At 39.5% G+C, this 16,090-nt stretch overlaps 1 protein-coding gene across 8 annotated transcripts in view; it reads right to left on the reverse strand.

The window, feature by feature from the left end:
* The window catches only part of MCTP1 (multiple C2 and transmembrane domain containing 1), a 442,261-nt gene that overhangs the window by 77,507 nt on the left and 348,664 nt on the right, over positions 1-16,090 (reverse strand). For all 8 annotated transcript variants that reach the window (XM_081088724.1, XM_081088723.1, XM_081088722.1 and 5 more), the window contains one exon: positions 13,120-13,239. In XM_081088724.1, the coding sequence (XP_080944850.1) occupies positions 13,120-13,239 (120 nt within the window). The remainder of the gene's footprint in view (positions 1-13,119; positions 13,240-16,090) is intronic.

The following is a 16,090-nucleotide window of genomic DNA, read 5'->3' on the forward strand; positions in this document are numbered from 1 at the left end:
TAATGGCCATGGAAATCCATCCTCGCCAATAGCACTTACAAGGGAACAACTCTCCAAGGAAGGTAGTGGCTTATATAGTGTTTAAACTCCATACTCACACTGGATTGTCCTATTTTATATAGGGTTGTGTGCCTAATTGCCATTTATTAAGCACTTACTATATGCTTGATACAGTATGTTAACTGTCTCTAATCATCATAAGACCTCGACAGGGTAAGGCATTATCAACCTTGTAACTGGTGAGAAAACTGAGACTTAAGGGGATGAGTAAATTCATTTAGGTAACAGATAGAAGGTCTGGGATTAATCCCAGGTCTTTCTAATTTCACAGTTTGAGGTGTTAACCTCTACCTACTGGAAATGTGTAGTGACAGCACTCCTTTTAAAGATGTTTCACTTTGCCCATCTGAATGTAACTAACTTAGAAAATTTGGTTAGGCAAATTTCCTTTTATTTAAACTTGCTAACAAAATATTTGATAATTTAAAAGATAAATGATATGATATAGTAATTATTATTTTCTGAATGATGAAATAAGTTCAGTAACAAATGACAGAAATGCCTTTGAAGGCATATTGAAGTTGGGTTACCTATGTGTACTATTCCAGTTCTGGGGTGGAAAGGCTTTAAAGACTTTAGTGTTGTATTTCAGGCAACACTAAAAAGATTAATAAATACAAATCTCTCAGGATTATTGGACTCCTAATAATTGTTCTGATTTATAAACATTTTTCACATGCAGATAAAGACATATCATTTGGCTTCCACTTTTGGTTTGTTGATGGAGGTCTTGCAATTTCCTGTCACCTTTCCAAACCAGGGGCAATAACTCTACACAAATAGGATAACAGACCACCTGCCAACAGTACCCACCACACAGAGTATAATGCTCAACACTAGTGAAGCAAACTAAGAAAGTGCTTCTGCTGGCCCTACATCCTACCTTCCTCACCATAAAGTTGCAAAGAGCTTTGGCTACCTGAAAAGAGCAGTATGCAAAGTCATTCAGAAATAACAAACAGGACATCACTAGAAATAGATAGGATAACACATCTATCCTGAGAATTGAGAACAATACTGTAGGTATCCTTTTTCCTCCTTTTCTAAGTCACATTCTTTGATTATAGAATTCACAAGATTGTGGGAGCAGATCTTTAGGAAGTGTAACAGAGATTAAAAAAATGGCCGACATATGGATAAATGCTTGTTTTGGACATTTAGAGAACCATTCTAGAATGGTGAATTCTTTGGATCAATGGGAGGCTTTGAGGGGAGTTTAAGAAGTTGGTTTTCCAATGAGTTCCTGAACTGCAGGGGTCAACTAGGGTTCAAATAAGAGACAATCAGCCATTTATGGGGCAAGATCTTAAGGTTTCCTTCAAAGATGCCAAAGATAATTTATTGGGTGGAAAAGAAGCTGGGTTTCAGGGCAGAAATCCTCTAAAAAAATGAACAGCATCTCTTTACCTTGTTATATTCTCATATGGGTCTTTGGAGAATCTGAGCAAAGTGGAAGAGATTCAGGAAGGTCGTGGGGAACAAAAATATAAGATTAACTATAAACGTCCTCTATGGCAGCTATCACTAACTTTAAATTCTAAGTCTCTTTCCTGAACCCTATTAGATATAAAGCAAGAAGTTTACGTTCCTGTGAGGAAAGTCCTTAGTAAATTGACTTTTAAAAATAGAAGTGTTTATCTTTACATCTTTCTCTATGTGAACTGAATTGTCACGTACAGGTAACACTCATCTTCTACCATTCCACAATTTTATCTTTTCCATTTAAAGTTTAACTGCAGTTTGAGAATAGAGTAGAAGAACAGCCAATAAACTGAAGAAGTATTAAAGGCAAACATGGAGTTAGTTACTGGGTGAAAGGGACGGACTGACGTGTGGAATAAGAGCTGTGGTCTAGCAGATAGCTAGACCCCTTTTCTTTCTTTTTTTAAAAAATATATTTTATTGATATTTTTAGAGAGGAAGGGAGGGGATAGAGAGGAGAGAAACATCGATCAACTGCCTCCTGCACACTCCCCACTGGTCATGTGCCCGCAACCAAGGTACATGCCCTTGACCGGGATCGAACCCTGGACCCTTGAGCCCGCAGGCCAACGCTCTATCCCCTGAGCCAAACCGGTCAGGGCTAGACCCCTTTTCTTTATATATGCAGCACACACATATATCTGGGATGATCTGAATGTCTTTTGGCTGCACACTCTGCATATTATATACAGCCCTCTATCACTGTGCCTATTCTATTCATGTAGTCGATTTAGTTGTTTCCCTCACTACAATACAAACTATCATGAGCAAAACCAGGGCTTAATCATCTTTGAACAACAGCCAGCACAGTGCCTTGTAATGTTCAATAAACTGTTGTTGAATGGAAATAATTAGGCATAAAACTTAGACAATTTTTTATTTGGAAAGAAAGATTGGACCACTTATCCCTCAAACAATTTTTGAGCAGCTAGTATCCTGCTATGTCTGAGACATATTGCTCTGTGCTGGAATTAGATACAGAAATGGAAGATATAATTAGGATAACTTTGGGCTGGTGAGGAAGACCAGCAGTGATTATTAAAATACAGCAAGAGGGATATGGGAACTCAGAGGGGTGAGTTCACTTAACCTGTTAGAGAGCGTGTTGGTAGGGTGGGCTGGTGGTAGGGAGGGGAGTCAGGGATGGTTCTCCAGAGAAAATGGTAGAGATAACTGGTAATTATGTAAGCACATATGTATAAAATATTAAAACCTTATGGGCGGCAAAAACATTCAAAATGTGGTTTTCCAGTAATTTGAGGAATATTTCATATATATATTGCTGAATGTAAAAAGTAGGTATGTTAATAGTACATTTAATATAATTCAATTTTGACAAAACAAAATATGTATGTCAAGCAAGAAACAGACATTAGATTCATGAACACATTTTTAAAGAACAGCATAAAAGGCACTCAGGCTGTGCCACATTTCCTTTTTTCTAAGACAGAAGGCCCCTCCTTCACCCCCTCCTCTATGGAAAGGCCTTAACCCTCATGGCTTATAGAAGCCAACACCTGCTCATCAAAGCCAGGGTCCCCTAAAAGCTCACAGTGCAGGTTGAGAAGGTGCCCCAGGATAGCTGAGCCTCCACTGGCCACTCAATCTCTGTACTGGCTGGACCTCAATCACTGTAATGTATGGCTCCAACAGCAAGGACTCAAGTGCCCGAGCCACTTGTCCAGCATGGTGCCACACACTACGCTGAGGCCGGGCAACTGTACTGTCTGCCCCCAGGGCCCACATGGCTTCCAGGACTGCTCAGAGCTGGTGCAGTACGTGCACCTCCACTAAGTTTAAGACCCAGGCTGTGCTGCCCTTCCCTGGGCCACCATGTGTGTCTCAATCAGTGCTACTCCCATAATAATCACTGTCTCTCCAGAGGTTACTGCCTTATCCTAGGCCTCAGTTTCTCCATCAATACAAAGAGAGAAGCATCTGTCCTCTTCTGCTTCCTACTGTGTTATGTGGAGCCTGTGTAATGGGCGCTCATCTGGGAACCAGTTAGAACTGGGTTTAGGTCACACTGTGCTGCGTGAGCCTTTGCAACTGACATAACCTATCTGAGTCTTGGCTTCATGCTCTCCCAATTGATGAATGGTTGATTTCAGGTGAAAGAGATTACAAAAGAACATGGCACCCTCTGGTTCATTTCTGTAGTTTTCTCTCCCACTCCTGTCTTCCTACTACTCCCACATTTTGCTCATTCTGGACTAAAAAACAAAACACACACAAACGATTCTCCTGGAATACAGGTGAGATAAAGCTGCAGCTATGGTTTGGCTGGAGCCTGTTCATAAGGAATCTTCTATGTCATGCTTGAAGGTGTTGTGGAAAGACCAAAGTAGCAGATGAAAACAGTCAGAATTTTATTTCCGAACTACCATCTTCCTATAGGTATTGAGGTAAGAATACAGGAGTAAATAATTTGGAGTAATGTTGCCAGAAAAAATACAGGAGGAATTTCAGATAACTGGTGACTATTATAGTAGTACTAGTGGCCCGGTGCACAAAAATTTGTGCACTCGGGGGGCGGGGGGGTCCCTCAGCCCGGCCTGTGCCCTCTTGCAGTCTGGGACCTCTCGGGAGATAACGACCTGCTGGCTTAGGCCTGCTCCTGGGTGGCAGAGGGCAGGCCCAATCCCTAGGTGCAGCCCCTGGTCGGGCTCAGAGCAGGGCCGATTGGGGAGTTGGGGCACCGCCCCCTGTCATGCACAGAGCAGGGCGGATCAGGAGGTTGCGATGCCACCCTCAGTCACGCTCAGGGTAGGGCCGATTGGGGGGTTGGGGCACCATCCCCTGTCATACTCAAGGCAGGGTCGATGGGGAGGTTGCGGCGCCACCCCCTGTCACGCACAGAGCAGGGCCAATCAGGGGCTTGGGGCGCTGCCCCCGTCACACACAGAGCAGGGCCGATCAGGGGGTTGGGGCGCTGTCCCCGTCACACACAGAGCAGGGCCGATCAGGGGGTTGGGGCGCTGCCCCCGTCACACACAGAGCAGGGCCGATCAGGGGGTTGGGGCGCTGTCCCCGTCACACACAGAGCAGGGCCGATCAGGCGGTTGGGGCGCTGTCCCCGTCACATACAGAGCAGGGCTGATCAGGGGGTTGGGGCGCTGTCCCCGTCACACACAGAGCAGGGCCGATCAGGCGGTTGGGGCACCGCCCTCTATCACCCACAGAGCAGGGCCGATCAGGGGGTTGGGGTGCCGCCACTGTCACACTCAGGGCAGGGCCGATGGAGAGGTTATGGCTCTACCCTGTCACACACAGAGCAGGGCCCGTGGGGGGGGGGGGGGTGGTTGGGGAGCTCCCCCCTATCAGGCACAGAGCAGGGCTGCTCAGGGGGTTGGGCCCCGCCCCCTGTCACACACAGAGCCGCAGGGCGATCAGGGGGTTTGGGCGCTGCCCCCTGTCACGCTGATCCCGGTGCCGGGAGGCATATTACCCTTTTACTATATAGGGTAGAGGCCTGGTGCATGGGTGGGGCCAGCTGGTTTGCCCTGAAGGGTGTCCTGGTTCAGGGTGGGGGTCCCTACTGGGGTGCCTGGCCAGTCTGGGTGAGGGGCTGAGGGCTGTTTTCAGGCTGGGGGTGACTGAAGTTCCCAACCGCTCCTTTTTTTCTTTTCTTTTCTTTCTTTTTTTTTTTTTTTATTCTGGGCCAGCTTTAGCTTGAGGCTTGGCTCCAGCTCTTAGGCCTCCGGCTGAAAGTAGGTTTCTGGCCTTTGCTTACAATGTTGCGAATCTGCTGGCTGAAGTCCGGCGGTATTTGTTACAATGTTGCTTAAACTGCCGGCTCAGAGGCCTGCAGTGGCAGGCGGGGAACATTGGAGTCCTCCGTCACTGAGGCAACCAAGCCTCATGTTAGTTTCAAGCTGCCTGGCTGCCGGCCGCCATCTTGGCTGACAGTTAATTTGCATATCTCGCTGATTAGCCAATGAAAAGGGTAGCGGTCGTACGCCAATTACCATGTTTCTCTTTTATTAGTGTAGATAGATAAACATCTCCCATTGTTTATCTGAAATTCTTACTTAAAAGGGCATTTGAATTTTTATTTGCTAAAAATAGGTTTATCGGCAACCTACAATAAGGAGGTTTCAGGGGCTGGAGTTTGAGGGGATTTTGTAAAGTAGAAGGCCTGGTCATTTACTGAGAGCGAGGATGGTAGCATGGTGGTGGCAAAGAATGGATAAAATGTGGAAAGCCTGTTGGTCCATGTCCAGGGACATGAGGTGATGGTCATCAGTGTGTGGGGAGACCAATCTGTACAGTGAGCAGTTGGCATAGCTAAGCAGTTGGTGAACAGCTTTGAAAGGGGTCACAGCGGATGAACTTTTCTGCTGACATCTGATTGGCTGTTGGTTTCTACTTCTTTATGCTAGTGATTCTGTTGGAAAGCTAAAGGTCTGATTCTTTTCATGTCCTTGTATTTTTTGCAAGCTGGTGACCTTCTGAAAAAATTGAGAAAATTGCTCTTGAAATAAGCAGGAAAAAGAAGAGAGTGATCATCCATTTTTAGATGTGTTTACAGGCTGTATGACTCAGTGCTGCTTCTGTTTAAGAGTGAGTATGTGTTCTCTTCTGGTACTGAGATGCAAACACAGGAGGCTGTGGTCTATGCCACTATCTCTGAATGATAAAGCCCTGATGAAGCTCAGAGGGTCTGACTGTACATCCAAAGTGCTTTACATAGGAGTCCTCTCTTCTCAGCTCAGCTTCGGCCAGTCTCTTTAGGTTTTGCTAGGAATATTTCACTTATTCAATAATTCATTTATTCAAGTATTTCACCATGGATACAACACCCATTTATGATGAACACATTCCATACAATGGATAGAGAAGGAAAGTACCTCATCAAATATTACAAACCTCAGGTAATATACTACTCAATTGTGAAAAACTGAGAACTGTTCCTTTAAGATTAGGAACACACCAAGGATGCCCATTCTGACCACTGTTATTCAACATAGTAATGGAAGTTCTAGCTAGAGCAAGAAAAAGACATAAAAGGTACCCAAATAGGGAATGAAGAAGTAAAACAGTCATAATTTTCAGATGACATAATTCTATATAGAAAACCCTAAAGATTCCACCACAGAATATTAGAAACATAAACAAATATAGTAAAGTTGCAGGATAGAAAATGAGTATACAAAAATATCTGTGTATTCCTATATACTATCAATGAACTACTAGAAAAAAATGTGAAAAAACAACAACCCATAATCCATTTGCAATTGCAACAAAAAGGATAAACTTCCAGGAATAAACTTAAGAAAGTGAAAGATCTATACACTGAAAACTACAAAACATTGTTAAAAGAAACTGAAGAAGACACAAAGAAATGGAAAGATATTCCATGTTCATGGAAGATTTAACATAGTTAAAATGGCCATATTGTTTGCAGCAATATACAGGATTTAATGCAATTCCCATCAATATTCCAATGGTATTTTTCAAAGAAATAAAACAAAATATCCTATTTGTATAAGACTATAAAAAAACCCAAAACAACCTCTGAATATCCATAGCAGTCCTGAGAAAAAAGAACAAAGCCAGAGGTATCACACTCCATGAATTCAAAGCTACAATAATGAAAACAATATGGTATTGGCAGAAAAACCGGTATACAGACCAATGGAATAGAATTAAAAGTCCAGAAATAAACCTATGCATACATGGGCAACTAATTTTCGACAAAGGAACCAAAATCATACAACAGAGAAAGAAAATCCTTTTTAATAAATGGTGTTGAAAAAATTGGAAAGCCATATACAAAAAATGATACTACACTGCTATCTAACTCTATATACAAAAATGAACTCAAAATAGATTAAGGACTTGAATATATGACCTGAAAACAATAAATATATAGAAGAAAACATAGGCATTAAATTTGTGGACCTTGTTCTCAGAGATTTTTGTGAACATGATCCCAAATGCAAGGGAATTAAAACCAAAAATAAATGACTATGACTATAACAAACTGCGCTTCTGCTCAGCAAAAGAAACCATCCACAAAATAAAAAGGCGATCAGCCTAATTAGAGAAGATATTTACAAACAATACCTCCAATAAAGGGCTAATACCCAAAGTATACAAAGAACTCATACTACTCAACAACAATAACAGTCTAATTAAAAAGTGGACGAAGGACCTGAACAGATACTTTTCCTAAGAAGCCTTACAGATACATGAAAAGATGCCCAACCTCACTGGCTATAGGGGAAATGCAAATCAAAACCCCAATTAGATACATCTTACATCTATTAGAACAGCCACTATCAATAGGATGGAAATAACAAATGCTGGAGAGACTGTTGAGGAAAGAGAACCCTGTACACTGCCGGTGGGAATGTGAACTGGTGCAGCCTCTATGGAAAACAGTATGGAGGTTCTTTAAAAAATTAAGAATAGAGCAGCCACATGGCCCAGCAATCCCTCTTTTGGGTGTCTACTAGAAAAATTTGAAAACACTTGTTGTAAGGATATATGTACCTTATGTTCATTGCAGCATTATTTACAATAGCCAAGACATGGCAATAGCTTACGTATCCTTTAGTGGATGATTTAATAAAATGCGGTACATATATACAATGAAATACTACTCAGTCATAAAAAAGACAAAATATTGCCATTTGCCACAACATGGATGCATCTTGAGAGTATTATGTTAAGTGAAATTTTAGGTGGGAAAAGGCAAGAAAAATATTTCACTCATACGTAGGATATAAAACAGAAAGCAACAAACAAACAAATAGTACAACCCTTATAGATACACACAACAGTATGGTGGTTACTAGAGGGGAAGGGGAGGTTGATAGGGTAAAGGGATTCAAATATATGGTGATGGAAGAAGATTAGAGTCTTTGCTGGTGAGCACAGAATGCAATATACAGATGTTGTATTATAGAACTGTACACCTGAAACTTATATAATGTTATTAACCAAAGTTACCCTAATATACTTAAATTAATATATTTAAAAGAGAAAAAATTACTTCTTATAAGCTGTATGCATTTCTAGAGATAAGTGCTCTGGGCCTAATTGGAAGAGATCCAACAAAAAACAATATTCAAGCAGAGAAAAGCAGCACCAAGGTTTTTGGCATTTGAGGGAGCTAGCAAACCCTTCAGTATTTACTAAGTATTTTAGCAAGCAGACTTTGGCTCCATTTGTGTCACAGTCAGATCCTGAGTCAGAAATGATTTCATTGATCTACCCTACTCTTCAGTTTTAATGCCTTCATTGATTAGGCAACTGAGATTATGTGGGAAGAATATCATAACAGTTAAAAACGAATGTTCCTTTGAAGTGTAATTTAAAAGTGCTGTTGAAAAATGTTTGTATGTCAGAGATATTCAAAGACTTTCTTTACTAATGTGAAGGATTCAGCTTTAATTACTCCTCCCATGATCACCAGGGTGGATGGAAGGTAGTCCTCCAGGTCAGGAATGTTTTTGAAATTATTGGGGTCACCTGGGATCAAACAGATAAACAGCACTAGTTCTTGAGAGGTCACTGGGTACCTCATAAAAAGAAATTTCAGGAAACCTGGGATTCCATGTAAAGGTCTGGACACTTAGAAAATGATCCCTTGGGAAAGTCATGCCCAAGCCTGTAGCATGGGAATAGCCAGGGTTTCAGAACATGGCATCCCCACTTACTCTATGGAGTTCATTCTTTATCGTCTTTGATTTCTTCATTTGTAAAATGAGGATAACACCACTTAGAATAATTTACTTGATACACTTATTGTAAAGAGTAAAAAGACATGATGTCTCCTAGTGTGGTGATTGCAGGGTGGGTGGTAGATGCAGGTGGAAAAGGGCATATAGGGCATAAATGGTGATGAATAAAATAAAAAATACATTTAAAAACAAAATTGAAAGACAAACAAAAAAAGAGGTGATGTCTCTAAAAGGCTTAGTAGAATACCTGATACATAAAAGTTGCTTAACAAATATCTGCTCTGTTTCGCTGTACGAGAGGTAAGAAGGATATGGGGTGGTGGAGTGAGGGAAATAAGGGGTTTCCTTCCATCAGTCTGCTTCAAGGTAGAGTAAGTGCTTTTCTGTAACTCAAGTGAGAAACCTGCTCTAGCGGGGCCCAGGGAGACCTAGGATGTAGCAAACCACAACCCCAAGAGGAGATGGGACTGACTGGTGGTAAGGAGTACAGTGCACACGTCACACAGATTGACAGGTTCTAACACTCCCTCTCTCACTTTCTAACCGTGTGCCTTTGGCTAAGCTATTGAACCTCTCTACTCTGCTCCCCTGGATGTAAAGTAGTGATAGTGATACCCATCTCACAGGGGGTGCAATGGGCCCCTCTCTGCTTGGCTAACCCATTTCGTTCATTCTCTGAGGCGGGATTCTCCTCTCTCAAGGGAGGGCTCTTTTCTCTTTTTAACTTCTTATGTAAGAAATATTTCCTTTTCTCTCTTTGCTATACAAACCAGAAAGTCATTTTGATTTATATATTTTTACAATTTTCACCCTAATTGAATTTTCTCAGCTGAATGTACAGACCATTTTGTTTTTCGTGACAGAAAATTCGTTTATAATTCATTCATATTCTCTTTCTCTCTACCACCTCCCCCCCACCACCTCCCCAAAAGAAAGTTTCATAGTTTGGAATAAGCCAACAGTATGACTAATGCACTTCAGACATTCCCTAAAATTTTCACACAAGCTGAAAAAATTCTGCATTGTTTTGGGATACCAATAAGGACTTAGGACAAAATACTATTCTACCCGGGCTATGCACTGTGCTGGAGGTTCTCTTAAGCACAGCATGGCAACCCTACAAACACTTTACCTTAATTTACAGATGTGTGAATATGTGTGCGTGTATATGTATGTGTATGTGTGTGCATGTGTATGCTCACGTGTATGTGTATGTGTACGTGAATGTGTATGTGTATATGTATAAAATCTGTAACCGGCAAAGTATAATCCAGGTTTCTTTTCAAAAGGAGCAACCAGCTCAAATGCACAGCTGGGTATGGCAGAAACACATAATTAGACAAATTGGATTTAAGAGTTACATAAGGTCTCAACTGAGCCGGTGAATGAGAAGCTGAATGAAACGCTGTGATTGCTGCTCTGGTGCCTTGAAAGAACAGAATATGTGGAAATGTGTGTTTGGGGCAAATAAAAGGCAATTACTGGGAGTTATGGGGTGTAGTTGGCATTCCATGAAAGTTAGACTATTCAATGTTTCACAGTGGGCTGTGCTGGGAATAAAATGTTGTCCATAGCTTAAAGGGGGATTCTGTTAGAGATGTGCCTAAAAGGAAAGATTTGACAAATACTATTTTGGAGTTATATTTTGGGGGGAAGAAAGGAAGTAGAAAAACTTACATAATATATAATGTCTCAATAGCTTTATAAAAATTCTTAGGGAATTTTAAGTACAAGGGAATACATTATATATTATTATTTCCCTTCTAGAAGTGAACCTTTCCAGCTAGAGCAGGTATATTCAAGAGAAGATAACAAGAAAAGTCTATAGTTTCTGAATTTTTCACCAAGAATACTTAAACTAATGACTACATATTGAAGATATGCCCCCTTATAGGATTAGGAAGCTGAAACTAAATTACCACTTTTTTCTATTTGCAAATAATCTTATTTGCAAATTTGTCTCAAGGCAACTGAATGAAAAGTAGTTATTCTTCTCCCTCAACAATCTCCCAGAAATAAATGGGACAAGAAAGCAATTGTCTGAGACAGTCTTATTTTCTTAAAGAAAACATTCCGTATTAATTGACAAAAGTATCTGAGTCCCCATGACACCAATGCTTATGGCATTTGGGGCTTGTCTCTCAGTGAGCAATTTAAAAATATATCCATAAAATCCTTGCCAATAATAATAACTTCTTGTCTGTCAATGCTGTCTATCCATTAAAATCTCTATTAGCAACCTCGCATTTAGTTTGTTAAACCTTATAAAAAATGTTTTGAGCATCTTTAATTTGCAAAACACGTGCTAGAGACAGTGGCAAGTACAAAGATGAACAGACTGTCCTCCCTCACATTTATAATCTAGTGAGATATACAAACAATGGTGTTGTTGGACTTTGCCATGTACTTGATGGTTGTGCATTAGGATTTTTCATTTATTTTGATAAAGAAAATTATTTTAAAGAGTATATTTTGCTTGTGTTATCATTGGAAGTATGTTTTGCTTGTGTTATAATTTAAAGTGTGCTTTGCTGTGTTATTTAAAAGGGAAATTATTTTGTCACAGGTATGTCTTTGTAACCATTATGGTGCTAACATAATAACACTAGAGGCCCACTGCATGAATTTGTGCACGGGTGGGGTCCGTCGGCCTGACCTGCGATCAGGGCCTACCAGGTCCGGCCAGCCGGGGGAAGGGAATGCAGGAGGTTTGCTGTGGGAGCACACTGACCACCAGGGGGCAACTCCTGCATTGACCATCTGCCCTCTGGTGGTCAGTACACATAATAGCTATTGGCTGGTCATCCGGTTGTCTGGTTGTAAAGGTTGCTTAGGCTTTTATACATATAGATATCACATAATGCTATTAAGCTGATGATCAAATAACTATTTCTGCATTATTATGGACACAGTAGCTGGCAAAAAGTCCTGATTATAAATCAAATGGAGACTCTTAATGGCAAGTAAAAAAAAAAATCTATGTAATCTGATGAGGACATATAACTACCAAGTTTTCTCATGTTTTACAAAACTATAAATTCTTGTCAATAGTTGTCTATGGAGTTATCAAATTACAAATGTCCTACTTGGAAAAGTAGCACCCCCCCATTTATTTACATATGAGAAAGCTTTTTGAAGTTGTATGTTTGCTAAGGATATAGCAACTGAGATAATCTAAGAGGAATGAAGGTTGGCAGAAGAACAAATGTAATTATGTGACTAGCTTCTGCTTCTCAGCTAAAACTCTCTTCCAGAGAAAGAAGGTAGTCTCACACATCCTAAAAACTTTCAAAAATGCCAGAAAGGGCAGGGGTTCAGTATAACTTCCCCTAAGTTAAGTGAAAGCTCTTTATCCTTGAGCAGGTATCCTGATACACCCTGACACAGAGAACTATGTTTTCTATAGTTCTGTGAATGTTTATTGAATTTAGGTACTTTATGTATTTTTCCAGGCCAACCACCATCATCAATCCTTCCTTCATTCCAATGACAGACAACAGAGAAATGCCTTAAATACAATACATTTCATTTGGTCTGGTCACTAGTAATTTTGTGATATTATGTCTTAATTCAGAATTTATTAACACAAAAAATAACAACAAAGAGAATGAAAGAAATAATCATTTGGAAGAACTCATTTAGAGTTAAAAATCATAGCTCATCCTTCGGTGTGCTCCTGACTTTTGTTCCTATCAAGATGAGTAATGTTGAAATAGTGAATATTTTCTATTGTGTTAGAACCAAAGAGTTGTTAGTTCTGAACGGATAAAAACCTTTCTCCAAACTGAGCATTTATGGGCAGAATTTCTGGTTTGTAAAAACCAAACTCAATGTTAATCTTAAATAAGAACAAAACCACAGACAAATTAAGAAAATAGAGACTTACGGTGTCACGTTGCCTGTTATCTTTCCCTGATATTATCAAGAAGTAGTTCCATGTCAATAGTAACAACAACACCAGCGGGATCATGTAGAGCTCAAAGTTCCACACAACAAAGAGGAAGAGCTGGAGGAGAAAGAGAGGAAAAAAGATGAGTCAGCTCTCAGTTTCATTAAATGGACTCTCTTATCAATACTCCATTTTAAAACACACACACACAACAAACAAAATGTTTCAGAATGGAAAGATTGATCTTGAAAACAAAGCCTTAAAACTTGGTAGGCATTTTTCTAAAAGCACAAGTGACCTCTGGAAAGTCACAGGTAAGAGTTTTACTTTGTTTCATTTCTATGAAGAAAAAACTGATATCATTACATTGTCAGTGAGGCAATTTTAATTTTTCTCCTTCAGTGAAATTATTGTTAGGTTGAACAAAATAAAGTAAAAAAAAAAAAAAGTCAGCAAAATGAGACTACATTGTCAGAAATAGCTGGTCTAGCTGCCTTGATAATAAAGAAAGAATCCCTACTTAATATCAGGGACTTTAAAAAAAATCTCACTTGGATAATACAATGTCACAAGCATAATAGGCAGATGAAAATACCAAGTCTATACAAGAGAGCCTCAAAGATTTCACATTATGAATAAAAGCACTGCTACCAACAAGTGTAAAAAAAGGGTTGGCTTACCATTCAGCATTACCATAGAAATCAAAAAGCTCTTTTAAAAAAAAGAATAATTTTGCCAGAGAAACTTTTTAAATGTCTATTTCTATTATCTTGTAAAACTACCTACTTCTCTAAGTATATAAATGATTTTTTTTTTTAAATTATGAGACACCTTAGATTAAGAACTCACCTAGGTGGGCAGAAGGAACCATTCTAAGAGCATTTGCCTTGCAAATAACTAGCATTGGCTATACAGTGTGACTCTCCCACATCCCCACCAGGCTCTTATAATGCTGGACAGATCAGTGACATTTCTGGGTCTGTGGCAGCTGCTGCTACATTAAGGTCCTGTTAAGTCAGATGGTAGCTGAGAGCCAGATCCTACTCCTGATGCTAACTAGCCTTATACCTTTTGGTGCCATGCATATTTTCCCTTTAGTTTCTTCCTCTGTAAAACGGGGATGACAAGAGGATCTACTTGAGAGGTTGTCAGAATTAAAGAGCTGAAACATTTTAAGGATTTAACACACTGCTTAGCATCCAGTAAGTGCTCAAAACACATTATTGTGTAGTGAGATCAATACCTTACAAAACTCAGAAAGTTAATTATTGACTAAGGTCCTCAGGTAATGCATATTTTAATAGTGAAAACTAGAAAGTCATCTGCTTGCTAGGATTTAGCTGCACCATAGTAGAACTGGGAACTTGAGCCAGATGGTAACACAGACACCTTGCATTTGATAGGCCTGAAGGGGTAGGAACTTTACTTTGAGAACACTAGTGTCGGGAACAACAGCACAGGCCATTTGCAGTCTTCTTAATAAACCTGAGCAAGTCTACAGTCTATTCAAATGGCAGAGAAAAAGAGCCTGTGTGGAGAGGTGGAGGGACAGACCCCTAAAGGTCAGAAGACAGGTTCTGAGCCTTGGAAAGTCACTCTACCTCACTGTTTTCATTTCTAAACAGAGGTCTATAGATCTAACCACCTCTAACATACTTTCCCTAATATTTAAAGTGACTTTATGATATTACTGTATCAATCAGGGTTTTTCAAATGTTACATTTTGAAAATTATATATTTTACTGAATTATTTGATATTCATGAGCCAGATAGACACCAAAAGCATAAATAATGCTTTAGTAACCCAAGAAATAAATTTTGGACAGAATTACATGGTAACTATAGATTCAAGTTCCTGAATAAAAAAAAAAAGCATCAAATATGAGCCATATTTTTTCTTTCACCAGAAAAGTAAAAAGACTTCCAGAGAAGGAAATATTTCCCTTTAATTTTTGAAATTGATACAATATTTATAAAGATGATATAATTGTAATTGATGACTATGATTCTATTAAAATGTATTTTTAAGAGATAATTATTTATTCAGGTAGTGAATTAAGGCAAATTTGGCCATCATCAACACATGTAAAGAGAAATTATTTTTGGTTAGAATTCATACTAATTCTTTACACATTCATCTATAAATTTTAGGTAATCACTAAAACATAAGCTCTTATGGGTAGGGATTAATACATTTTCATTCTCAGTTTTATCCCCAGAGCCTAGAACAGTAGTGCTTGAGGCACAATGGGTACTCAATAAATATGTTTGCTGAATTAATGAATAAATGGATCCTGGATTTCCAAGTCATTTAACATAAGTCTTCTTAATTATTTGTATTAGTAAAGGTACTGGAGAGCCACTGTATAAAATCAAGTGAATTCAAGAAAATATATAAAGAATTATAACCTGGAATGCCACTAACAAATTTCTCTCTGAGGCACATAAAGATTCTCCTATCCTTTCAATGCAGTCAAAAACTGTCTTGTGTATTATGGACTGACCACAGTCTTTCCTACACGGTTGCTTTTTCCGGGGACAGTCACTTGACTCAGTGTGTTTTGGCCTCATATGATTCCATTGCTAAGTATTGCCAATCCTAACAATTGTTAACCTGTTGAATATATCCCCTTGTAATGTCTACTCATTCGTGATAGAGGCCTGTTGTTGCTCAGAATAAATTTCCTTGTAGTGTCCATGTATTGGTGTTAGATGTAGGCTAGATGTGCATAGAATAAACTTTCTATATGATAATCCTATAAGAAACCAAGACATTTGTCATGTTAGTTTCTTCTCTAGGCTCAACATCGCTAGTTGCTTCAACTACCAGTTACAAAGTGTGGTTTCTGACATTCTACATAGCAGATGTCTTCTCATCACATCCAAATCAATACATCCGTAGCTTTCTTAAAATATAGCACTCAGAACAGACACAGCACTTCTCATGAAAACCATAGGTTATTGATAT

The sequence above is a fragment of the Myotis nattereri genome (genome assembly GCF_964212035.1).
Source record: "Myotis nattereri genome assembly, chromosome: 4".
Taxonomy (NCBI): domain Eukaryota; kingdom Metazoa; phylum Chordata; class Mammalia; order Chiroptera; family Vespertilionidae; genus Myotis; species Myotis nattereri.